The 27223-nt window shown below is 59.1% G+C and overlaps 1 protein-coding gene across 2 annotated transcripts in view; it reads left to right on the top strand.

Moving 5' to 3' along the window:
- The window catches only part of BBOF1 (basal body orientation factor 1), a 149186-nt gene that overhangs the window by 46417 nt on the left and 75546 nt on the right, over positions 1-27223 (top strand). Inside the window, exons 3-6 of one of the 2 annotated variants that reach the window (XM_069950847.1) lie at positions 16844-16909; positions 17316-17459; positions 17536-17616; positions 25906-25976. In XM_069950847.1, coding sequence (XP_069806948.1) covers positions 16844-16909; positions 17316-17459; positions 17536-17616; positions 25906-25976 — 362 coding nt within the window. The remainder of the gene's footprint in view (positions 1-16843; positions 16910-17315; positions 17460-17535; positions 17617-25905; positions 25977-27223) is intronic. The other variant, XM_069950848.1, reaches the window with a different exon arrangement.

Raw genomic sequence — 27223 nt, 5'->3', positions numbered from 1 at the left:
GTTTGTCTTGTAGCCTAAACGAACCTAGTTAGCTCCAGGAAGAGTGCATGTGCGGTGTGTGACCGTATAGTGTATGACCGGGTGGCTTACTCTACCGTGTGGGTGTGTCTGCTGGCGAGTGGAACACTCTTGGGGTTCCCTGTCTCCCCAGTAAGGTAATAGATAGGGTGGTGGCAGCAAAGTTGTGTATGTATGTTGTGTTTGGGTGTCTGGCAGCGGCTGGAAGGTCACGTGTTTGACGACAGCCGGTGGGTCCCAACATAGCAAGGTTCTGTGTGCGTGCTTCGTGGATGTGTGTCTGGCTGCGGTCAGTGGGCTCACGTGTATGACAGCGACTGGTGGGTCCAGATATAGCGAAGTGTCGTGTTTGTGTTGGCCAACGAGCAGGCAGTGTTCGTGGCCAAGTGGGTGTCTGGTGTCTGGGTGTGCGGAAGGCGGCGATTTACGCTCGAGTTACGGCCCGGGAGCAGGGCGTAAAGCGTGAGTGCGTGAGGTGAATCGACCTGTAGGGCTAGAGCAACCCAGGGGAGTCCAGAGCCCCAAGTTCCTTTGATTCCCTTGTCTTGTCCTTCTCCCCCCCCCCTTTTTGATCCTTGTTTTAGATCCTTTCCGCCTGGTGTGGTTAGGACTCCCCTCCCCCTTGTCAGGGCCGGCGCAGGTTGGCGCGCGTGGTCGTGACAAATTGGTGGCAGCGGTGGGATTGTTCCTGACAAATTGGTGGCAGCGGTGGGATTGTTCCTGACACCAGGGATACTAGTGCAGCCGGGGATACTAGTGCGGCTGGGGATACTAATGTGGCCAGGGCTACTACTACAGCCGGGGATACTATTACAGCCGGGGACACGAGTGTGACCGGGTATACAGTGGTGGCCAGGGATTCGAGTGCGGCCAGGGATACTAGTACAGCCAGGGATACTTGTGCAGCCGGGGATACTAGTGCGGCTGGGGATACTAGTGTGGCCAGGGATACTAGTACAGCCGGGGATACTATTACAGCCGGGGATACGAGTGTGGCCGGGGATACTAGTACAGCCGGGGATACTATTACAGCCAGGGATACGAGTGTGGCCGGGATACTAGTACAGCTGGGGATACGAGTGTGGCCAGAGATACTAGTACAGCCAGGGATACGAGTGCAGACGGTGATACTAGTAGAGCTGGGGATACGAGTGTGGCCAGTTATACTCGTACAGCTGGGGATACGAGTGTGGCCAGGGATACTAGTGCAGCCGGGGATACTAGTGCAGCCGGGGATACGAGTGTGGCCAGGGATACTAGTACAGCCGGGGGTACTAGTACAGCCGGGGATACAAGTGTGGCCAGAGATACTAGTGTGGCTGGGGATACTAGTGCGGCCAGGGATACGAGTGCGGCCAGGGATACTAGTACAACCGGGGATATGAGTGTGGCCAGGGATACTAGTACAGCCGGGGATACTAGTACAGCCGGGGATACGAGTGTGGTCAGAGATACTAGTGCGGCCGGGGATACTAGTGCGGCCAGGGATACTAGTACAGCCGGGGATACTAGTACAGCCGGGGATACTAGTACAGCCGGGGATACGAGTGTGGCCAGAGATACTAGTGCGGCCGGGGATACTAGTGCATCCAGGGATACTAGTGCGGCCAGGGATACTAGTGCGGCCAGGGATACTAGTGCGGCCAGGGATACGAGTGTGGCCAGGGATACTAGTACAGCCGGAGATACGAGTGTGGCCAGGGATACTAGTACAGCCGGGGATATGAGTGTGGCCAGGGATACTAGTACAGCCGGGGATATGAGTGTGGCCAGGGCTACTAGTACAGCTGGGGATACTATTACAGCCGGGGACACTAGTGTGGCCGGGTATACAGTGGTGGCCAGGGATTCGAGTGCAGCCAGGGATACTAGTACAGCCGGGGATACTAGTGCAGCCGGGGATACTAGTGCGGCTGGGGATACTAGTGTGGCCAGGGATACTAGTACAGCCGGGGATACTATTACAGCCGGGGATACGAGTGTGGCCGGGGATACTAGTGCGGCCGGGGATACTAGTGCGGCCGGGGATACTAGTGCGGCCAGAGATACTAGTGTGGCCGGGGATAGTAGTGTGGCCGGGGATACTAGTGCGGCCGGGGATACTAGTGCAGCTGGGGATACGAGTGTGGCCAGGGATACTAGTACAGCCGGGGGTGCTAGTACAGCCAGGGATACAAGTGTGGCCAGAGATACTAGTGTGGCTGGGGATACTAGTGCGGCCGGGGATACTAGTGCGGCAGGGGATACTAGTGCGGCCGGGGATACTAGTGCGGCCGGGGATACTAGTGCGGCCGGGGATAGTAGTGTGGCCGGGGATACTAGTGCGGCCGGGGATACTAGTGCGGCCAGAGATACTAGTACAGCCGGGGACACGAGTGTGGCCAGGGATACTAGTACAGCCTGAGATATGTGTGTGGCCAGAGATACTAGTACAGCCGGGGATACGAGTGTGGCCAGGGATACTAGTACAGCCGGAGATACGAGTGTGGCCAGAGATACTAGTACAGCCGGGGACACGAGTGTGGCCAGGGATACTAGTACAGTTGGGGATACGAGTGCAGCCGTGTATACAGGGGCGTCCGGGAAAACGAGTGTGGCCAGGAATACTACTACAGCCGGGGATATGAGTGGCTAGGGATACTAGTACACCTGGGGATACGAGTGTGGCCAGAGATACTAGTACAGCCAGGGATACTAGTACAGCCGGGGATACTAGTACAGCCGGGGATACGAGTGTGGCCAGAGATACTAGTGCGGCCGGGGATACTAGTGCGGGCAGGGATACTAGTACAGCCGGGGATACTAGTACAGCCGGGGATACTAGTACAGCCGGGGATACGAGTGTGGCCAGAGATACTAGTGCGGCCGGGGATACTAGTGCGGCCGGGGATACTAGTACAGCCGGGGATACTAGTACAGACGGGGATACTAGAACAGCCAGGGATTTTAGTACAGCCGGGGATACGAGTGTGGCCAGAGATACTAGTGCGGCCGGGAATACTAGTGCGGCCAGGGATACTAGTGCGGCCAGGGATAAGAGTGTGGCCAGGGATACTAGTACAGCCGGAGATACGAGTGTGGCCAGGGATACTAGTACAGCCGGGGATATGAGTGTGGCCAGGGATACTAGTGCAGCCGGGGATACTAGTGCGGCTGGGGATACTAGTGTGGCCAGGGATACTAGTACAGCCGGGGATACTATTACAGCCGGGGATACGAGTGTGGCCGGGGATACTAGTGCGGCCGGGGATACTAGTGCGGCCGGGGATACTAGTGCGGCCGGGGATAGTAGTGTGGCCGGGGATACTAGTGTGGCCAGGGATACGAGTGTGGCCAGGGATACTAGTACAGCCTGAGATATGTGTGTGGCCAGAGATACTAGTACAGCCGGGGATACGAGTGTGGCCAGGGATACTAGTACAGCCGGAGATACGAGTGTGGCCAGAGATACTAGTACAGCCGGGGACATGAGTGTGGCCAGGGATACTAGTACAGTTGGGGATACGAGTGCAGCCGTGTATACAGGGGCGTCCAGGAAAACGAGTGTGGCCAGGAATACTACTACAGCCGGGGATATGAGTGGCTAGTGATACTAGTACAGCTGGGGATACGATTGTGGCCAGAGATACTAGTACAGCCAGGGATACGAATGCAGTCGGTGATACTAGTAGAGCTGGGGATACGAGTGTGGCCAGTAATACTCGTACAGCTGGGGATACGAGTGGGGCCAGGGATACTAGTGCAGCCGGGGATACTAGTGCAGCCGGGGATACTAGTGCAGCCGGGGATACGAGTGTGGCCAGGGATACTTGTACAGCCGGGGATACTAGTACAGCCGGGGATACAAGTGTGGCCAGAGAAACTAGTGTGGCTGGGGATACTAGTGCGGCCAGGGATACTTGTGTGGCCAGGGATACAAGTGTGGCCAGGGATACAAGTGTGGCCAGGGATACTAGTACAACCGGGGATATGAGTGTGGCCAGGGATACTAGTACAGCCGGGGATACTAGTACAGCCGGGGATACAAGTGTGGCCAGAGATACTAGTGCGGCCGGGGATACTAGTGTGGCCAGGGATACGAGTGTGGCCAGGGATACTAGTACAGCCGGGGATACTAGTACAGTCGGGGATATGAGTGGCCAGAGATACTAGGGCGGCTGGGGATACGAGTGTGGCCAGGAATACTAGTACAGCCAGGGATATGAGTGTGGCCGGGGATACTAGTACAACCGGGGATACAAGTGCGGCCAGGGATACTAGTACAACTGGGGATACGAGTGTTGCCAGGGATACTAGTACAACGGAGGATACGAGTGTGGCCAGGGATACTAGTACAACCAAGGATACGAGTGCAGCCGGGGATACTAGTACAGCCGGGGATACGACTGTGGCCAGGGAGACTAGTACAACCGGGGATACGAGTGTGGCCAGGGATACTAGAGTGGCCAGGGATACTAGTACAGCCGGGGATACGAGTGTGGCCGTGTATACAGGGGCGGCCGGGGAAACGAATGTGGCCAGGGATACTAATACAGCTGGGGATATGAGTGTGGCCAGAAATACTAGTACATCCGGGGATACTAGTGCAGCCGGGGATACGAGTGTGGCCAGAGTTACTAGAACGTCCGGGGATACGAGTGTGGTCGGGGATACTAGTACAGGCGGGGATACGAGTGTGGCCAGGGATACTAGTACGGCCGGGGATACGAGTGTGGCCGGGGATACTAGTGCGGCCGGGGATACTAGTGCGGCCGGGGATACTAGTGCGGCCGGGGATACTAGTGCGGCCGGGGATACTAGTGCGGCCGGGGATACTAGTACAGCAGGGGATGCGAGTGTGGCCAAGGATACTAGTACAGCCGGGGATACAAGTGTGGCCGGGGATACAAGTGTGGCCAGGGATACTAGTACAGCCGGGGATATGAGTGTGGCCAGGGATACTAGTACAGCCAGGATACGAGTGTGGCCAGGGATACTAGTACAACCGGGGATACGAATGTGGCCAGGGATACTAGTACAGTCGGGGATACGAGTGTGGCCAGAGATACTAGTACAGTCGGGGATACGAGTGCGGCCGTGTATACAGGGGCGGACGGGGAAACGAGTGTGGCCAGGAATACTAGTACAGCCGGGGATATGAGTGGCTAGTGATACTAGTACAGCTGGGGATACGAGCGTGGACAGAGATACTTGTACATCCGGGGATACTAGTGCAGCTGGGGATACGAGTGTGGCCAGAGTTACTAGTACGTCCGGGGATACGAGTGCAGACGGGGATACTAGTAGAGCTGGGGATACGAGTGTGGCCGGTTATACAAGGGCGGCTGGGGATGCAAGTGTGGCCGGTGATACTAGTACAGCCAGGGATACGAGTGCGGCCGGGTATACAATGACGTCCGGGGATACTAGTACGGCCGGGGATACAAGTGTGGCCAGGGATACGAGTGCAGCCGGGGATACGAGTGCAGCCGGGGATACTAGTACAGCCAGGGTTACTAGTACAGCCAGGGATACTAGTACAGCCGGAGATACGAGTGTGGCCAGAGATACTAGTATGGCCGGGATACGAGTACAGCCAGGGATACGAGTGCAGCCAGGGATACTAGTACAGCCGGGGATACTAGTGCGGCCGGGGATACTAGTGCGGCTGGGAATATAAGTGTGGCCAGGGATACTAGTACAACCGGGGATACGAGTGTGGCCAGGCATACTAGTACAGCCGGGGAGACGAGTGTGGCCAGGGATACTAGTACAACCGGGGATAGAAGTACGGACAGGGATACTAGTACAAGCGGGGATACGGGTGTGGCCAGGGATACTAGTACAACCGGGGGTACAAGTGTGGCCAGAGATACTAGTACAGCCGGGGATACGAGTGCGGCCGGGGATATTAGTACAGCCAGGGATACGAGTGTGGCCAGGGATACTAGTACAGGCGGGAATACGAGTGTGGCCGGGGATACTAGTACAGCTGGGGATACGAGTGTGGCCAGAGATAGTAGTACAGCCGGAGATAAGAGTGTGGCCGGGTATACAGTGGTGGCCGGGGATACGAGTGTGGCCAGGGATACTAGTGCGGCCGGGGATACTAGTGCGGCCAGGGATACTAGTGCGGCCGGGGATACTAGTGCAGCCAGGGATATGAGTGTGGCCAGGGATACTAGTACAGCCAGAGATACTAGTGTGGCCAGAGATTCTATTACAACCGGGGATACGAGTGTGGCCAGGGATACTAGTACAGCCGGGGATACGAGTGTGGCCAGGGATACTAGTACAGCCGGAGATACGAGTGTTGCCAGAGATACTAGTACAGCCGGGGATACGAGTGTGGCCAGGGATACTAGTACAGTTGGGGATACGAGTGTGGCCAGACATACTAGTAGAGCCGGGAATACGAGTGCAGACTGGGATACTAATAGAGCTGGGGATATGAGTGTGTCCAGGGTTACTAGTAGAGTCGGGGATACGAGTGTGGCCAGTTATACTCGTACAGCTGGGGATACGAGTGTGGGCAGTTATACTCGTACAGCCGGGGATACGAGTGTGGCCAGGGATACTAGTGTGGCCGGGGATACGAGTGTGGCCAGGGATACTAGTACAACCGGGGACACGAGTGTGGCCAGGGCAGCCGGGGATACAAGTGTGGTCAGGGATACTAGTACAGCCGGGGATACGAGTGTGGCCAGGGATACTAGTACAGTCGGGGATACGAGTGTGGCCGGAGATACTAGTACAGCCGGGGATACGAGTGTGGCCAGGGATACTAGTACAGCCGGGGATACGAGTGTGGCCAGGGAAACTAGTACAACCGGGGATACAAGTGTGGCCAGGGATATTAGTACAGCCGGGGATACTAGTACAGCCGGGGATACGAGTGTGGCCAGAGATACGAGTGTGGGCAGAGATTCTAGTACAGCCGGGGATACGAGTGTGGCCAGGGATACTAGTACAGCTTGGGATACGAGTGTCGCCAGGGATACTAGTACAGCCGGACATACGAGTGTGGCCAGAGATACTAGTATGGCTGGGGATACGAATGCAGCCATGAATACTAGTACAGCCGGGGATACTAGTGTGGCCAGGGATACTAGTACAGCTGGGGATACGAGTGTGGCCAGGGATACTAGTACAGCCGGGGATACGAGTGTGGCCAGGGATACTAGTACAACCGGGGATACAAGTGTGGCCAGGGATATTAGTACAGCCGGGGATACTAGTACAGCCGGTGATACGAGTGTGACCAGAGATACGAGTGTGGGCAGAGATTCTAGTACAGCCGGGGATACGAGTGTGGCCAGGGATACTAGTACAGCTTGGGATACGAGTGTCGCCAGGGATACTAGTACAGCCGGACATACGAGTGTGGCCAGAGATACTAGTATGGCTGGGGATACGAATGCAGCCATGAATACTAGTACAGCCGGGGATACTAGTGTGGCCAGGGATACTAGTACAGCTGGGGATACGAGTGTAGCCAGGGATACTAGTACAGGCGGGAATACGAGTGTGGCCGGGTATACACTGGTGGCCGGGGATACGAGTGTGGCCAGGGATACTAGTACAGCCGGGGATACGAGTGTGGCCAGGGATACTAGTACAGCCGGAGATACGAGTGTGGCCAGAGATACTAGTACAACCGGGGATACAAGTGTGGCCAGGGATATTAATACAGCCGGGGATACTAGTACAGCCGGGGATACGAGTGTGGCCAGGGATACTAGTACAGCCGGGGATACGAGTGTGTCCAGGGATACTAGTACAACCGGGGATACAAGTGTGGCCAGGGATATTAGTACAGCCGGGGATACTAGTACAGCCGGGGATACGAGTGTGGCCAGAGGTACTAGTACAGCTGGGGATACGAGTGTGGCCGGATATACACTGGTGGCCGGGGATACGGGTGTGGCCAGGGATACTAGTACAACCGGAGATGCGAGTGCAGCCGGGGATACGAGTGTGGCCAGAGATACTAGTACAGCTGGGGATACGAGTGCAGCCGGGGATACCAGTACAGCTGGGTATACAAGGGTGGCAGGGGATGAGAGTGTAGCTGGGGATACTAGTACAGCCGGGCATACGAGTGTTGCCAGGGATACTAGTACAGCTGGGGATACGAGTGTGGTCGGGGATACTAGTACAGCCGGGGATACTAGTACAGCCGGGGATACGAGTGTGGCCAGGGATACTAGTGTGGCCGGGGATACGAGTGTGGCCAGAGATACTATTATGGCTGGGGATACGAATGCAGCCATGAATACTAGTACAGCCGGGGATACGAGTGTGTCCGGGGATACTTGTACAAGCGGGGATACAAGTACGGACAGGGATACTAGTACAACCGGGGACACAAGTGTGGCCAGGGATACTAGTACAGCCGGGGATACGAGTGTGGCCAGGGATACTAGTACATCCGGGGATACGAGTGTGGCCAGGGATACTAGTACAGCCGGGATACGAGTGTGGCCAGGGATACTAGTACAGCCGGGGATACGAGTGTGGCCAGGGATACTAATACAACCGGGGATACAAGTGTGGCCAGAGGTACTAGTACAGCTGGGGATACGAGTGTGGCCGGGTATACACTGGTGGCCGGGGATACGGATGTGGCCAGGGATACTAGTACAACCGGAGATACGAGTGTGGCCGGGGATATTAGTGCAGCCAGAGATACGAGTGCAGCCGGGGATACGAGTGCAGCCGGGGATACGAGTACAGCCGGGGATACGAGTGTGGCCAGGGATACTAGTGTGGCCGGGGATACGAGTGTGGCCAGAGATACTATTCTGGCTGGGGATACGAATGCAGCCATGAATACTAGTACAGCCGGGGATACGAGTGTGTCCGGGGATACTTGTACAAGCGGGGATACAAGTACGGACAGGGATACTAGTACAACCGGGGACACAAGTGTGGCCAGGGATACTAGTACAGCCAGGGATACGAGTGTGGCCAGGGATACTAGTACAACCGGGGATACGAGTGTGGCCAGGGATACTAGTACAGCCGGGATACGAGTGTGGCCAGGGATACTAGTACAGCCGGGGATACGAGTGTGGCCAGGGATACTAGTACAACCGGGGATACAAGTGTGGCCAGAGGTACTAGTACAGCTGGGGATACGAGTGTGGCCGGGGATATTAGTGCAGCCAGAGATACGAGTGCAGCCGGGGATACGAGTGCAGCCGGGGATACCAGTACAGCTGGGTATACAAGGGTGGCAGGGGATGAGAGTGTAGCTGGGGATACTAGTACAGCCGGGCATACGAGTGTTGCCAGGGATACTAGTACAGCTGGGGATACGAGTGTGGTCGGGGATACTAGTACGGCCGGGGATACTAGTGTGGCCGGGGATACGAGTGTGGCCAGGGATACTAGTGTGGCCGGGGATACAAGTGTGGCCAGGGATATTAGTACAGCTGGGGATACTAGTACAGCCGGGGATACTAGTACAGCCGGGGATACGAGAGTGGCCAGAGGTACTAGTACAGCTGGGGATACGAGTGTGGCCAGGTATACACTGGTGGCCGGGGATACGGGTGTGGCCAGGGATACTAGTACAACCAGAGATACGGGTGTGGCCAGGGATACTAGTACAACCGGAGATACGAGTGTGGCCGGGGATATTAGTGCAGCCGGAGATACGAGTACAGCTGGGGATACGAGTGCAGCCGGGGATACCAGTACAGCCGGGTATACAAGGGTGGCAGGGGATGCGAGTGTAGCTGGTTATACTAGTACAACTGGGGATATTAGTGTGGTCGGGGATACTAGTACAGCCGGGGATACTAGTGTGGCCGGGGATACGAGTGTGGCCAGGGATACTAGTGTGGCCGGGGATACGAGTGTGGCCAGGGATACTAGTACAACCGGGGACACGAGTGTGGCCAGGGCAGCCGGGGATACAAGTGTGGTCAGGGATACTAGTACAGCCGGGGATACGAGTGTGGCCAGGGATACTAGTACAGTCGGGGATACGAGTGTGGCCGGAGATACTAGTACAGCCGGGGATACGAGTGTGGCCAGGGATACTAGTACAGCCGGGGATACGAGTGTGGCCAGGGATACTAGTACAACCGGGGATACAAGTGTGGCCAGGGATATTAGTACAGCCGGGGATACTAGTACAGCCGGGAATACGAATGTGGCCAGAGGTACTAGTACAGCTGGGGATACGAGTGTGGTCGGGGAAACTAGTACAGCCGGGGATACTAGTACAGCCGGGGATACGAGTGTGGCCAGGGATACTAGTGTGGCCGGGGATACAAGTGTGGCCAGAGATACTTTTATGGCTGGGGATACGAATGCAGCCATGAATACTAGTACAGCCGGGGATAAGAGTGTGTCCGGGGATACTTGTACAACCGGGGATACAAGTACGGACAGGGATACTAGTACAACCGGGGACACAAGTGTGGCCAGGGATACTAGTACAGCCAGGGATACGAGTGTGACCAGGGATACTAGTACAGCCGGGGATACGAGTGTGGCCAGGGATACTAGTACAGCCGGGGATAAGAGTGTGGCCAGGGATACTAGTACAACCGGGGATACAAGTGTGGCCACGGATATTAGTACAGCCGGGGTTACTAGTACAGCCGGGGATACGAGTGTGGCCAGAGGTACTAGTACAGCTGGGGATACGAGTGTGGCCAGGTATACACTGGTGGCCGGGGATACGGGTGTGGCCAGGGATACTAGTACAACCGGAGATACGGGTGTGGCCAGGGATACTAGTACAACCGGAGATACGAGTGTGGCCGGGGATATTAGTGCAGCCGGAGATACGAGTGCAGCCGGGGATACGAGTGTGGCCAGAGATACTAGTACAGCTGGGGATACGAGTGCAGCCGGGGATACCAGTACAGCCGGGTTTACAAGGGTGGCAGGGGATGCGAGTGTAGCTGGTTATACTAGTACAACTGGGGATATTAGTGTGGTCGGGGATACTAGTACAGCCGGGGATACTAGTACAGCCGGGGATACGAGTGTGGCCAGGGATACTAGTGTGGCCGGGGATACGAGTGTGGCCAGGGATACTAGTACAACCGGGGACACGAGTGTGGCCAGGGCAGCCGGGGATACAAGTGTGGTCAGGGATACTAGTACAGCCGGGGATACGAGTGTGGCCAGGGATACTAGTACAGTCGGGGATACGAGTGTGGCCGGAGATACTAGTACAGCCGGGGATACGAGTGTGGCCAGGGATACTAGTACAGCCGGGGATACGAGTGTGGCCAGGGATACTAGTACAACCGGGGATACAAGTGTGGCCAGGGATACTAGTACAGTCGGGGATACGAGTGTGGCCGGAGATACTAGTACAGCCGGAGATACTAGTACAGCCGGGGATACGAGTGTGGCCAGGGATACTAGTACAGCCGGGGATACGAGTGTGGCCAGGGATACTAGTTCAGCCGGGGATACTAGTACAGCCGGGGATACGAGTGTGGCCAGAGGTACTAGTACAGCTGGGGATACGAGTGTGGTCGGGGAAACTAGTACAGCCGGGGATACTAGTACAGCCGGGGATACGAGTGTGGCCAGGGATACTAGTGTGGCCGGGGATACGAGTGTGGCCAGAGATACTTTTATGGCTGGGGATACGAATGCAGCCATGAATACTAGTACAGCCGGGGATAAGAGTGTGTCCGGGGATACTTGTACAACCGGGGATACAAGTACGGACAGGGATATTAGTACAACCTGGGACACAAGTGTGGCCAGGGATACTAGTACAGCCGGGGATACGAGTGTGGCCAGGGATACTAGTACAACCGGGGATACGAGTGTGACCAGGGATACTAGTACAGCCGGGGATACGAGTGTGGCCAGGGATACTAGTACAGCCGGGGATAAGAGTGTGGCCAGGGATACTAGTACAACCGGGGATACAAGTGTGGCCACGGATATTAGTACAGCCGGGGTTACTAGTACAGCCGGGGATACGAGTGTGGCCAGAGGTACTAGTACAGCTGGGGATACGAGTGTGGCCGGGTATATACTGGTGGCCGGGGATACGGATGTGGCCAGGGATACTAGTACAACCGGAGATACGAGTGTGGCCGGGGATATTAGTGCAGCCAGAGATACGAGTGCAGCCGGGGATACGAGTGTGGCCAGAGATACTAGTACAGCTGGGGATACGAGTGCAGCCGGGGATACCAGTACTGCTGGGTATACAAGGGTGGCAGGGGATGAGAGTGTAGCTGGGGATACTAGTACAGCCGGACATACGAGTGTTGCCAGGGATACTAGTACAGCTGGGGATACGAGTATGGTCGGGGATACTAGTACAGCAGGGGATACTAGTGTGGCCGGGGATACGAGTGTGGCCAGGGATACGAGTGTGGCCAGGGATACGAGTGTGGCCAGGGATACTAGTACAGCCGGGGATACAAGTGTGGCCAGGGATATTAGTACAGCTGGGGATACTAGTACAGCCGGGGATACGAGTGTGGCCAGAGGTACTAGTACAGCTGGGGATACGAGTGTGGCCAGGTATACACTGGTGGCCGGGGATACGGGTGTGGCCAGGGATACTAGTACAACCGGAGATACGGGTGTGGCCGGGGATATTAGTGCAGCCGGAGATACGAGTGCAGCCGGGGATACGAGTGTGGCCAGAGATACTAGTACAGCTGGGGATACGAGTGCAGCCGGGGATACCAGTACAGCCGGGTATACAAGGGTGGCAGGGGATGCGAGTGTAGATGGGGATACTAGTACAGCTGGGGATATTAATGTGGTCGGGGATACTAGTACAGCCGGGGATACGAGTGTGGCCAGGGATACTAGTGTGGCCGGGGATACGGGTGTGGCCAGGTATACTAGTACAACCGGGGACACGAGTGTGGCCAGGGCAGCCGGGGATACGAGTGTGGCCAGAGATACTAGTGCAGCCGGGGATACGAGTGTGGCCAGCAATGGCGGATTATAATGTAGGCGGTTTGGGCGGCCGCCCGGGGCCCGAGGCTCCGGGGGGGCCCATGACTTGCCGCCCACATTATAATGCCGCCCGGGAGGCCCCCTCGCCACTGCACTCTTGTGACCGCAAGCATTGTTTCGCTTGCGGTCACAAGAGTCTCCGGCTGCCTCCGTCTGATGCGCGGCTGCCGGGTGTGTCCGGTCCTCTCCCCGGCAGCGCACGCATCACACAGCTCCTCGTGCCGCCTGGGGCCCTGTACTGGGAGCGCACGTACCGGAAGTCAGGGCCCAGGTGGCACTAGGAGCTGTGTGATGCGTGCGCTGCCGGGGAGAGGACCGGACACCCCCAGCAGCCGCGCATCAGACGGAGGCAGCCGGAGAGAGGATCGACGGGGGAACGCAGGGTAGGTGAGTTATATTTTGTGTTATTTACTCACTGGGGGGCATCTATAAAGGGGGGGGGGAGAGGGGGACTATCCATAAGGGGGGAGAGGGGGACCATCTATAAGGGGGGGAAGAGGGGGACCATCTATAAGGGGGGAAAGAGGGGGACCATCTATAAGGGGGGAAAGGAGGACCAGCTATAAGGGGGGATAGGGGGACCAGCAATAAGGGGGGAAGAGGGGGACCATCTATAAGGGGGGAAGAGGGGGACCATCTATAAGGGGGGAAAGAGGGGGACCATCTATAAGGGGGGAAAGGAGGACCAGCTATAAGGGGGGATAGGGGGACCATCTATAAGGGGGGAAGAGGGGGACCATCTATAAGGGGGGAAGAGGGGGACCATCTATAAGGGGGGAAAGAGGGGGACCATCTATAAGGGGGGAAAGGAGGACCAGCTATAAGGGGGGAGAGGGCGACCATCTATAAGGGGGGAAGAGGGGGACCATCTATAAGGGGGGAAGAGGGGGACCATCTATAAGGGGGGAAGAGGGGGACCATCTATAAGGGGGGAAGAGGGGGACCATCTATAAGGGGGGAAAGAGGGGGACCATCTATAAGGGGGGAAAGGAGGACCAGCTATAAGGGGGGAGAGGGGGACCATCTATAAGGGGGGAAGAGGGGGACCATCTATAAGGGGGGAAGAGGGGGACCATCTATAAGGGGGGAAAGAGGGGGACCATCTATAAGGGGGGAAAGGAGGACCAGCTATAAGGGGGGGAGAGGGAAGAGGGGGACCAGCTATAAGGGGGGAGAGGGAAGAGGGGGACCAGCTATAAGGGGGGAGAGGGAAGAGGGGGACCAGCTATAAGGGGGAAGAGGGAAGAGGGGGACCAGCTATAAGGGGGGAAAGGAGGACCAGCTATAAGGGGGGAAAGAGGGGGACCAGCTATAAGGGGGGGAAGAGGACCAGCTATAAGGGGGGAGAGGGAAGAGGGGGACCATCTATAGAGGGGGAAAGAGGGGGACCAGCTATAAAGAGGGAAAGAGGGGGACCATCTATAAGGGGGGAAAGAGGGGGACCATCTATAAGGGGGGAAGAGGGGGACCATCTATAAGGGGGGAAGAGGGAGACCATCTATAAGGGGGGAAAGAGGGGGACCATCTATAAGGGGGGAAGAGGGGGACCATCTATAAGGGGGGAAAGAGGGGGACCATCTATAAGGGGGGAAAGAGGGGGACCATCTATAAGAGGGGGGATAGAGGGGGGACCATCTATAGAGGGGGAAAGAGGGAGACCATCTATAAAGGGGGACTATCTCCTATAGGATTAGCACCCTCCTCTCCTGACATCCTCTGTGCTGCTGGGACCTCCCCTATAGATCAACACCCTCCTCTCCTGACATCCTCTGTGCTGCTCGGTCCTCTCCTATAAGATCAGCACCCTCCTCTCCTGACATCCTCTGTGCTGCTGTGACCTTGGGGGGGCAACATCAGGGGACCAGGTGAGGTGGCAATATGTTTATTGGGGGCAGTGGAGGTGGGGTGGGTAATGCTTACTGGGGGTAGCAGCAAGGGACCAAACATTATGTTTATTGGGGCCAGCAGGGAGGGGAGGCAGGCAGTGTTTATTGGGGACAGTGGTGGTGGGGGGGGGGGGGGGGACGCAGTAGCAGATTATAATGTGGGCGAATTGACTGGGGGGGGGGGCCAGGTTGGGTGGACAGCCCGGGGCCCAGAGTACATTTAATCCGCCACTGGTGGCCAGGGATACTAGTACAGTCGGGGATACAAGTGTGGCCAGGTATACAGGGGCGGCCGGGGATACTAGTACAGCCGGGGATACTAGTGCGGCCGGGGATAAGAGTGTGGCCAGGGATACTACTACAGTCCGGGATACGAGTGTAGCCGGGGATACGAGTGTGGCCAGGTATACAGGGGCGGCCGGGGATACTAGTACAGCCGGGGATACGAGTGTGGCTGGGGATAAGAGTGTGGCCAGGGATACAGGGGCGGCCAGGGATACTAGTACAGCCGGGGATATGAGTGTGGCCAGGGATACTAGTACAGCCGGGGATATGAGTGTGGCCAGGGATACTAGTACAGCCGGGGATATGAGTATGGCCGGGGATACGAGTGTGGCCAGGGATACTAGGGCGGCCGGGGAAACGAGTGTGGCCAGGGATACTAGGGCGGCCGGGGATACTAGTACAGCCGGGGATACTAGTACAGCCGGGGATATGAGTGTGGCCGTGGATACGAGTGTGGCCAGAGATACTAGTGCAGCCGGGGATACTAGTACAGCCGGGGATACTAGTACAGCCGGGGATATGAGTGTGGCCGTGGATACGAGTGTGGCCAGGGATACTAGGGCGGCCGGGGATAAGAGTGTGGCCAGAGATACTAGTGCGGCCGGGGATACTAGTACAGCCGGGGATACTAGTACAGCCGGGGATATGAGTGTGGCCAGAGATACTAGTGCGGCCGGGGATACTAGTACAGCCGGGGATACTAGTACAGCCGGGGATATGAGTGTGGCCGGGGATACCAGGGCGGCCAGGGATACTAGGGCAGCCGGGGATAAGAGTGTGGCCAGGGATACTAGGGCGGCTGGGGATACTAGTACAGCCGGGGATACTAGTACAGCCTGGGATATGAGTGTGGCCGGGGATACCAGGGCGGCCAGGGATACTAGGGCGGCCGGGGATAAGAGTGTGGCCAGAGATACTAGGGCGGCCGGGGATACTAGTACAGCCGGGGATACTAGTACAGCCGGGGATATGAGTGTGGCCGTGTATATGAGTGTGGCCAGGGATACTAGGGCGGCCGGGGATAAGAGTGTGGCCAGAGATACTAGGGCGGCCGGGGATACTAGTACAGCCGGGGATACTAGTACAGCCGGGGATATGAGTGTGGCCGTGGATATGAGTGTGGCCAGGGATACTAGGGCGGCCGGGGATAAGAGTGTGGCCAGAGATACTAGGGCGGCCGGGGATACTAGTACAGCCGGGGATACTAGTACAGCCGGGGATATGAGTGTGGCCGGGGATACCAGGGCGGGCAGGGATACTAGGGCGGCTGGGGATACAATCTGAAGCTTTGAAACATGCCCAATTAGTGCTCATCTCTACAGATCTCTTCATTCTCTGTAGGTGGGAAAACTTGCAAAATCGGGAGCATATCAAATACTTATGTTCCCCACTTTCCAAGCCCCCACACCGCTCCATAGACAGAGAAATACCTTAACCTGGGCTGCAGATTATGGCACATATTATGTTATAAAACAAAAATTAGATAAATGTAAAGTGGCTGTATTCATCCTGACATCTGTGAGGGCGCCAGAGAGTCTGGTGTAGAGTGTAAAGCTCAAGGTGGATGAACTTTCTGCTGGCATCTACCCTGGGGGTCACCATACCAGAGCACACACTGTCCATCATGGTTTCTTATCCTCTTGGGCAGGTTGTGCAGCATTGAGGCCGGATCACGGCTGCCATAACCATTCACACATTTTCTTTTAAAGATTGAGAAACTGCAGCAGCGGCTGATAACGCAGAAGAGAATGGCGGAGGAAGAGCGAGCGCGGCTGGTGAGTGCAGCACCCATAAGATCACTGTGTTCCGCTAAGACTTCTCTCTCTATTCTAGAAGTTTTCATGAGCAAGCTGACAAGAGGTGATAGGCAGTAGCCCAAGGTACCCTGTTAGGTCGGGGAGACTTGTAGCCACTTTCCTTGCTGGGCTCTGATTACCTATGTTCTGTAGCTCCTAGACTACTACTTTGTCACGTCTCCCTGGTTTCAGTCCCTCATCCCCACAGAATGGTCCTGGTTTTCAGCAGAGCTTTGGTCATAGGAGCTATGCACTCTTAGTATAAGAGCTGGATCTTCAGTAGCCATTCACTGATGTGATGCTGGGAGTTATTGTCCACTCTCCAGGAGTCATGTCTCGTCCTCTGACACCACAGCTACACAATAACTTAAGAATTCTGTCCTAGGTGGAGACCTATAAGGAGCAGATTTCTGGCCTGGAAGGGGAGTGTTCCCGTCGAGCCCATGAGATGCAGGTCATCCAGCACGAATTCAGGAAGATGAAGGAGTTCCGCAGACAGAAGGCTGAACTGGAGAGGGAACTAGATGAGGTTACTGCCAACCCAGTATCCCCCAGACATCGACTACTGAGGATGGCCATCACTCATTCACATATTCTCTCTGCAGATTAAGAACAGTCTCCTCAAAGCCAAAAAAGATCATCAAGAAACTCTTTCCACTGCGGAGAGGCGCTTCATAGAGGAAAAGGTAAGTCGCTCCGGCCCAGCCAGGCTACCAGCAGGGTCAGCCCTGTATATACAATACAATACAAGACTGCAGAACGGCCCATGCTCAGCACGCAGCTCCAGCCCAGACCCAGAGCTTGGCTCCGGCCCAGGCGCCACTCCGGCCCAGGCTACCACGCGCCTCTCCGGCCCAGGCTACCACACGCCGCTCCGGCCCAGGCTACCACACGCTGCTCCGGCCCAGGCTACCACACGCTGCTCCGGCCCAGGCTACCACGCGCCGCTCCGGCCCAGGCTACCACACACTGCTCCGGCCCAGGCTACCACGCGCCACTCCGGCCCAGGCTACCACGCGCCTCTCCGGCCCAGGCTACCACACGCTGCTCCAGCCCAGGCTACCACACGCTGCTCCGGCCCAGTCTACCACACGCTGCTCCGGCCCAGGCTACCACGCACCCCTCTGGCCCAGGCTACCACGCGCCGCTCCGGCCCAGGCTACCACGCGCCGCTCCAGCCCAGGCTACCACACGCTGCTCCGGCCCAGGCTACCACGCACCGCTCTGGCCCAGGCTACCACACGCCGCTCCTGCCCAGGCTACCACACGCCGCTCCGGCCCAGGCTACCACGCGCCACTCCGGCCCAGGCTACCACACGCTGCTCCAGCCCAGGCTACCACACGCTGCTCCGGCCCAGGCTACCACACGCTGCTCCGGCCCAGGCTACCACGCACCCCTCTGGCCCAGGCTACCACGCGCCGCTCCGGCCCAGGCTACCACACGCTGCTCCGGCCCAGGCTACCACGCACCCCTCTGGCCCAGGCTACCACGCGCCGCTCCGGCCCAGGCTACCACGCGCCGCTCCAGCCCAGGCTACCACACGCTGCTCCGGCCCAGGCTACCACGCGCCGCTCCAGCCCAGGCTACCACACGCTGCTCCGGCCCAGGCTACCACACACCGCTCTGGCCCAGGCTACCACACGCCGCTCCTGCCCAGGCTACCACACGCCGCTCCGGCCCAGGCTACCACGCGCCACTCCGGCCCAGGCTACCACACGCTGCTCCGGCCCAGGCTACCACACAAGGCTCCAGCCGGGCGCGACTCTGGCCCAGGCTACCACACTCTGCTCCAGCCCAGGCTACCACGCACCGCTCTGGCCCAAGCTACCACGCGCCGCTCCTGCCCAGGCTACCACACGCCGCTCCGGCCCAGACTACCACGCGCCGCTCCGACCCAGGCTACCACACAAGGCTCCAGCCGGGCGCGACTCTGGCCCAGGCTACCACACTCTGCTCCAGCCCAGGCTACCACATGCCGCTCCGGCCCAGGCTACCACGCGCTGCTCCGGCCCAGGCTACCACACAAGGCTCCAGCCCAGACCCAGGGCGTGACTCTGGCCCAGGCTACCACACGCCGCTCCAGCCCAGGCTACCACACGCCGCTCTGGCCCAGGCTACTACGCGCCGCTCCGGCCCGTGCTACCACACAAGGCTCCAGCCCAGACCCAGGGCGCGACTCTGGCCAAGGCTACCACACTCTGCTGCAGCCCAGGCTACCACACGCCGCTCCTGCCCAGGCTACCACGCGACGCTCTGGCCCAGGCTACCACACAAGGCTCCAGCCCAGACCCAGGGCGCGACTCTGGCCCAGGCTACGACACTCTGCTCCAGCCCAGGCTACCACTCGCCGCTCCGGCCCAGGCTACCACGCGCCGCTCTGGCCCAGGCTACCACACAAGGCTCCAGCCCAGACCCAGGGCGCGACTCTGGTCCAGGCTACCACACTCTGCTCCGGCCCAGGCTACCACGCGCCGCTCCGGCCCAGGCTACCACACAAGGCTCCAGCCCAGACCCAGGGCGCGACTCTGGCCCAGGCTACCACACTCTGCTCTGGCCAAGGCTACCACACTCTGCTGCAGCCCAGGCTACCACACGCCGCTCCGGCCCAGACTACCACGCGCCGCTCCGACCCAGGCTACCACACAAGGCTCCAGCCGGGCGCGACTCTGGCCCAGGCTACCACACTCTGCTCCAGCCCAGGCTACCACATGCCACTCCGGCCCAGGCTACCACGCGCTGCTCCGGCCCAGGCTACCACACAAGGCTCCAGCCCAGACCCAGGGCGCGACTCTGGCCCAGGCTACCACACGCCGCTCCAGCCCAGGCTACCACACGCCGCTCTGGCCCAGGCTACCACGCGCCGCTCCGGCCCGTGCTACCACACAAGGCTCCAGCCCAGACCCAGGGCGCAACTCTGGCCAAGGCTACCACACTCTGCTGCAGCCCAGGCTACCACACGCCGCTCCGGCCCAGGCTACCACGCGACGCTCTGGCCCAGGCTACCACACAAGGCTCCAGCCCAGACCCAGGGCGCGACTCTGGCCCAGGCTACGACACTCTGCTCCAGCCCAGGCTACCACTCGCCGCTCCGGCCCAAGCTACCACGCACCGCTCTGGCCCAGGCTACCACACAAGGCTCCAGCCCAGACCCAGGGCGCGACTCTGGCCCAGGCTACCACACTCTGCTCCGGCCCAGGCTACCACGCGCCGCTCCGGCCCAGGCTACCACACAAGGCTCCAGCCCAGACCCAGGGCGCGACTCTGGCCCAGGCTACCACACTCTGCTCTGGCCAAGGCTACCACACTCTGCTGCAGCCCAGGCTACCACACGCCGCTCCGGCCCAGACTACCACGCGCCGCTCCGACCCAGGCTACCACACAAGGCTCCAGCCGGGCGCGACTCTGGCCCAGGCTACCACACTCTGCTCCAGCCCAGGCTACCACATGCCACTCCGGCCCAGGCTACCACGCGCTGCTCCGGCCCAGGCTACCACACAAGGCTCCAGCCCAGACCCAGGGCGCGACTCTGGCCCAGGCTACCACACGCCGCTCCAGCCCAGGCTACCACACGCCGCTCTGGCCCAGGCTACCACGCGCCGCTCCGGCCCAGGCTACCACACAAGGCTCCAGCCCAGACCCAGGGCGCGACTCTGGCCAAGGCTACCACACTCTGCTGCAGCCCAGGCTACCACACGCCGCTCCGGCCCAGGCTACCACGCGACGCTCTGGCCCAGGCTACCACACAAGGCTCCAGCCCAGACCCAGGGCGCGACTCTGGCCCAGGCTACCACACTCTGCTCCAGCCCAGGCTACCACTCGCCGCTCCGGCCCAGGCTACCACGCGCCGCTCCGGCCCAGGCTACCACACAAGGCTCCAGCCCAGACCCAGGGCGCGACTCTGGCCCAGGCTACCACACTCTGCTCCGGCCCAGGCTACCACGCGCCGCTCCGGCCCAGGCTACCACACAAGGCTCCAGCCCAGACCCAGGGCGCGACTCTGGCCCAGGCTACCACACTCTGCTCTGGCCAAGGCTACCACACTCTGCTGCAGCCCAGGCTACCACACGCCGCTCCGGCCCAGACTACCACGCGCCTCTCCGGCCCAGGCTACCACACGCTGCTCCAGCCCAGGCTACCACACGCTGCTCCGGCCCAGGCTACCACACGCTGCTCCGGCCCAGGCTACCACGCACCCCTCTGGCCCAGGCTACCACGCGCCGCTCCGGCCCAGGCTACCACGCGCCGCTCCAGCCCAGGCTACCACACGCTGCTCCGGCCCAGGCTACCACACACCGCTCTGGCCCAGGCTACCACACGCCGCTCCTGCCCAGGCTACCACACGCCGCTCAGGCCCAGGCTACCACGCGCCACTCCGGCCCAGGCTACCACGCGCCTCTCCGGCCCAGGCTACCACACGCTGCTCCAGCCCAGGCTACCACACGCTGCTCCGGCCCAGGCTACCACACGCTGCTCCGGCCCAGGCTACCACGCACCCCTCTGGCCCAGGCTACCACACAAGGCTCCAGCCCAGACCCAGGGCGCGACTCTGGCCCAGGCTACCACACTCTGCTGCAGCCCAGGCTACCACACGCCGCTCCGGCCCAGGCTACCACGCGCCTCTCCGGCCCAGGCTACCACACGCTGCTCCAGCCCAGGCTACCACACGCTGCTCCAGCCCAGTCTACCACACGCTGCTCCGGCCCAGGCTACCACGCACCCCTCTGGCCCAGGCTACCACGCGCCGCTCCGGCCCAGGCTACCACGCGCCGCTCCAGCCCAGGCTACCACACGCTGCTCCGGCCCAGGCTACCACGCACCGCTCTGGCCCAGGATACCACACGCCGCTCCTGCCCAGGCTACCACACGCCGCTCAGGCCCAGGCTACCACGCGCCACTCCGGCCCAGGCTACCACGCGCCTCTCCGGCCCAGGCTACCACACGCTGCTCCAGCCCAGGCTACCACGCGCCACTCCGGCCCAGGCTACCACACGCTGCTCCGGCCCAGGCTACCACACAAGTCTCCAGCCGGGCGCGACTCTGGCCCAGGCTACCACACTCTGCTCCAGCCCAGGCTACCACGCACCGCTCTGGCCCAAGCTACCATGCGCCGCTCCTGCCCAGGCTACCACACGCCGCTCCGCCCCAGACTACCACGCGCCGCTCCGACCCAGGCTACCACACAAGGCTCCAGCCGGGCGCGACTCTGGCCCAGGCTACCACACTCTGCTCCAGCCCAGGCTACCACATGCCGCTCCGGCCCAGGCTACCACGCGCTGCTCCGGCCCAGGCTACCACACAAGGCTCCAGCCCAGACCCAGGGCGCGACTCTGGCCCAGGCTACCACACGCCTCTCCAGCCCAGGCTACCACACGCCGCTCTGGCCCAGGCTACCACGCGCCGCTCCGGCCCGTGCTACCACACAAGGCTCCAGCCCAGACCCAGGGCGCGACTCTGGCCAAGGCTACCACACTCTGCTGCAGCCCAGGCTACCACACGCCGCTCCGGCCCAGGCTACCACGCGACGCTCTGGCCCAGGCTACCACACAAGGCTCCAGCCCAGACCCAGGGCGCGACTCTGGCCCAGGCTACGACACTCTGCTCCAGCCCAGGCTACCACTCGCCGCTCCGGCCCAGGCTACCACGCGCCGCTCTGGCCCAGGCTACCACACAAGGCTCCAGCCCAGACCCAGGGCGCGACTCTGGCCCAGGCTACCACACTCTGCTCCGGCCCAGGCTACCACGAGCCGCTCCGGCCCAGGCTACCACACAAGGCTCCAGCCCAGACCCAGGGCGCGACTCTGGCCCAGGCTACCACACTCTGCTCTGGCCCAGGCTACCACGCACTGCTCCGGCCCAGGCTACCACACAAGGCTCCAGCCCAGACCCAGGGCGCGACTCTGGCCCAGGCTACCACACTCTGCTCTGGCCCAGGCTACCACGCGCCGCTCCGGCCCAGGCTTCCACACAAGGCTCGAGCCCAGACCCAGGGCGCGACTCTGGCCCAGGCTACCACACTCTGCTCTGGCCCAGGCTACCACGCGCCGCTCCGGCCCAGGCTACCACACAAGGCTCCAGCCCAGACCCAGGGCGCGACTCTGGCCCAGGCTACCACACTCTGCTGCAGCCCAGGCTACCACACGCCGCTCCGGCCCAGGCTACCACGCGACGCTCTGGCCCAGGCTACCACACAAGGCTCCAGCCCAGACCCAGGGCGCGACTCTGGCCCAGGCTACGACACTCTGCTCCAGCCCAGGCTACCACTCGCCGCTCCGGCCCAGGCTACCACGCGCCGCTCTGGCCCAGGCTACCACACAAGGCTCCAGCCCAGACCCAGGGCGCGACTCTGGCCCAGGCTACCACACTCTGCTCCGGCCCAGGCTACCACGCGCCGCTCCGGCCCAGGCTACCACGCGCCGCTCTGGCCCAGACCCAGGGCGCGACTCTGGCCCAGGCTACCACACTCTGCTCTGGCCCAGGCTACCACGCACTGCTCCGGCCCAGGCTACCACACAAGGCTCCAGCCCAGACCCAGGGCGCGACTCTGGCCCAGGCTACCACACTCTGCTCTGGCCCAGGCTACCACGCGCCGCTCCGGCCCAGGCTTCCACACAAGGCTCGAGCCCAGACCCAGGGCGCGACTCTGGCCCAGGCTACCACACTCTGCTCTGGCCCAGGCTACCATGCGCCGCTCCGGCCCAGGCTACCACACAAGGCTCCAGCCCAGACCCAGGGCGCGACTCTGGCCCAGGCTACCACACTCTGCTCCGGCCCAGGCTACCACGCGCCGCTCCGGCCCAGGCTACCACACAAGGCTCCAGCCCAGACCCAGGGCGCGACTCTGGCCCAGGCTACCACACTCTGCTCTGGCCCAGGCTACCACGCACTGCTCCGGCCCAGGCTACCACACAAGGCTCCAGCCCAGACCCAGGGCGCGACTCTGGCCCAGGCTACCACACTCTGCTCTTGCCCAGGCTACCACGCGCCGCTCCAGCCCAGGCTACCACACAAGGCTCGATCCCAGACCCAGGGCGCGACTCTGGCCCAGGCTACCACACTCTGCTCTGGCCCAGGCTACCACGCGCCGCTCCGGCCCAGGCTACCACACAAGGCTCCAGCCCAGACCCAGGGCGCGACTCTGGCCCAGGCTACCACACTCTGCTGCAGCCCAGGCTACCACACGCCGCTCCGGCCCAGGCTACCACGCGACGCTCTGGCCCAGGCTACCACACAAGGCTCCAGCCCAGACCCAGGGCGCGACTCTGGCCCAGGCTACCACACTCTGCTCCAGCCCAGGCTACCACTCGCCGCTCCGGCCCAGGCTACCACGCGCCGCTCTGGCCCAGGCTACCACACAAGGCTCCAGCCCAGACCCAGGGCGCGACTCTGGCCCAGGCTACCACACTCTGCTCTGGCCCAGGCTACCACGCACTGCTCCGGCCCAGGCTACCACACAAGGCTCCAGCACAGACCCAGGGCGCGACTCTGGCCCAGGCTACCACACTCTGCTCTTGCCCAGGCTACCACGCGCCGCTCCGGCCCAGGCTACCACACAAGGCTCCAGCCCAGACCCAGGGCGCGACTCTGGCCCAGGCTACCACACTCTGCTGCAGCCCAGGCTACCACACGCCGCTCCGGCCCAGGCTACCACGCGACGCTCTGGCCCAGGCTACCACACAAGGCTCCAGCCCAGACCCAGGGCGCGACTCTGGCCCAGGCTACGACACTCTGCTCCAGCCCAGGCTACCACTCGCCGCTCCGGCCCAGGCTACCACGCGCCGCTCTGGCCCACGCTACCACACAAGGCTCCAGCCCAGACCCAGGGCGCGACTCTGGCCCAGGCTACCACACTCTGCTCCGGCCCAGGCTACCACGCGCCGCTCCGGCCCAGGCTACCACGCGCCGCTCCGGCCCAGACCCAGGGCGCGACTCTGGCCCAGGCTACCACACTCTGCTCTGGCCCAGGCTACCACGCACTGCTCCGGCCCAGGCTACCACACAAGGCTCCAGCCCAGACCCAGGGCGCGACTCTGGCCCAGGCTACCACACTCTGCTCTGGCCCAGGCTACCACGCGCCGCTCCGGCCCAGGCTTCTACACAAGGCTCGAGCCCAGACCCAGGGCGCGACTCTGGCCCAGGCTACCACACTCTGCTCTGGCCCAGGCTACCAAGCGCCGCTCCGGCCCAGGCTACCACACAAGGCTCCAGCCCAGACCCAGGGCGCGACTCTGGCCCAGGCTACCACACTCTGCTCCGGCCCAGGCTACCACGCGCCGCTCCGGCCCAGGCTACCACACACGGCTCCAGCCCAGACCCAGGGCGCGACTCTGGCCCAGGCTACCACACTCTGCTCTGGCCCAGGCTACCACGCACTGCTCCGGCCCAGGCTACCACACAAGGCTCCAGCCCAGACCCAGGGCGCGACTCTGGCCCAGGCTACCACACTCTGCTCCGGCCCAGGCTATGCGCTGACTCTCATCTGTAAATCATCCCTGGGAAAGGGATGCACTAGATCCAAGAAAACCCTGCAGAAAATACATACAGGGAATCTGTCAGCTGCAATTCATGTTCCAAGCTGCGGACACTTAGATGGTGTTAGGTCAAAGAAACACCTGGTACCTCAGTCAAAGAGACGTCCCTGAGCTAAAGTGCAGCAAGCTGTAATGCCTCCTCTCTCCCTCTCCCATCCCTGACCCTGCTGGGGACTCGGCTCTCAGGGAGGAGGAGAGAGGACACAATCCAGCTGGTAGGAGCTGGGGAAAGAGTCTACATGAAAGCTACCACCTGTCTCCTAACAGCTATATACCATGACTGTGATGTATATAGAATAACACATACAACCTGCTCCTCTACGGCTTATGGGATATTACTACCCCAACCTCAGCTGCTTAGACGCCTCTTGGGAAAGTCTTTTCTGCAGCCATTCCCTTCCTTAGGACTTGGCAGGATTTGATTTGGCTTTGTTTGTTTTCCTCAGCAACGTCTGGAGAAGGAGGCAGAGAAGAAGATTATAATGGTGACAGAGGAGGCGCATACAGAGGCCATCAGGTAAGTGGCACCCGTCTATCTACGGACCCCCGCCTCACGGCAGTGTCTTCTATTCTGTCTGCTTATAATCTACTACAGTACAGTATAGGACAGTAGTAGTACAGTATAGGACAGTATAGTACAGTATAGGACAGTATAGTACAGTATAGGATAGTATAGTATAGGACAGTATAGGACAGTATAGTATAGTACAGTATAGGACAGTATAGTACAGTATAGTATAGTAATGTATAGTACAGTATAGTACAGTATAGGACAGTATAGTATAGTAATGTATAGTACAGTATAGTACAGTATAGGATAGTATAGTACAGTATAGTATAGTACAGTATAGTAATGTATAGTATAGTATAGTACAGTATAGAATAGTATAGTACAGTACAGTACAGTATAGTACAGTATAGTACAGTATAGTAATGTATAGTACAGTATAGTATAGTATAGTACAGTATAGAATAGTATAGTACAGTACAGTACAGTACAGTATAGTACAGTATAGTATAGTATAGTACAGTACAGTATAGTACAGTATAGTACAGTATAGTACAGTAAAGTACAGTACAGTATAGTACAGTACAGTATAGGATAGTATAGTACAGTATAGTATAGTACAGTATAGTAATGTATAGTACAGTATAGTATAGTATAGTACAGTATAGAATAGTATAGTACAGTACAGTACAGTACAGTATAGTACAGTATAGTATAGTATAGTACAGTACAGTATAGTACAGTATAGTACAGTATAGTACAGTAAAGTACAGTACAGTACAGTACAGTATAGTATAGTACAGTATAGTACAGTACAGTATAGGATAGTATAGTACAGTATAGTATAGTACAGTATAGTAATGTATAGTACAGTATAGTACAGTATAGAATAGTATAGTACAGTATAGTAATGTATAGTACAGTATAGTATAGTATAGTACAGTATAGTACAGTATAGTATAGTATAGTACAGTATAGAATAGTATAGTACAGTATAGTACAGTATAGTACAGTATAGTATAGTATAGTATAGTACAGTATAGTACAGTATAGTATAGTATAGTACAGTATAGAATAGTATAGTACAGTATAGTAATATATAGTACAGTATAGTATAGTACAGTATAGTATAGTACAGTACAGTATAGGATAGTATAGTACAGTATAGTAAAGTACAGTACAGTATAGTACAGTATAGTATAGTACAGTACAGTATAGTATAGTACAGTATAGGATAGTATAGTACAGTATAGTAT

This window comes from Dendropsophus ebraccatus, chromosome 13 (assembly GCF_027789765.1).
Source record: "Dendropsophus ebraccatus isolate aDenEbr1 chromosome 13, aDenEbr1.pat, whole genome shotgun sequence".
In the NCBI taxonomy this organism is placed as follows: Eukaryota; Metazoa; Chordata; class Amphibia; order Anura; family Hylidae; genus Dendropsophus; species Dendropsophus ebraccatus.
The sequence above is the reverse complement of the archived record's forward strand: the minus strand, read 5'-3'. Positions and strand labels throughout refer to the sequence as shown.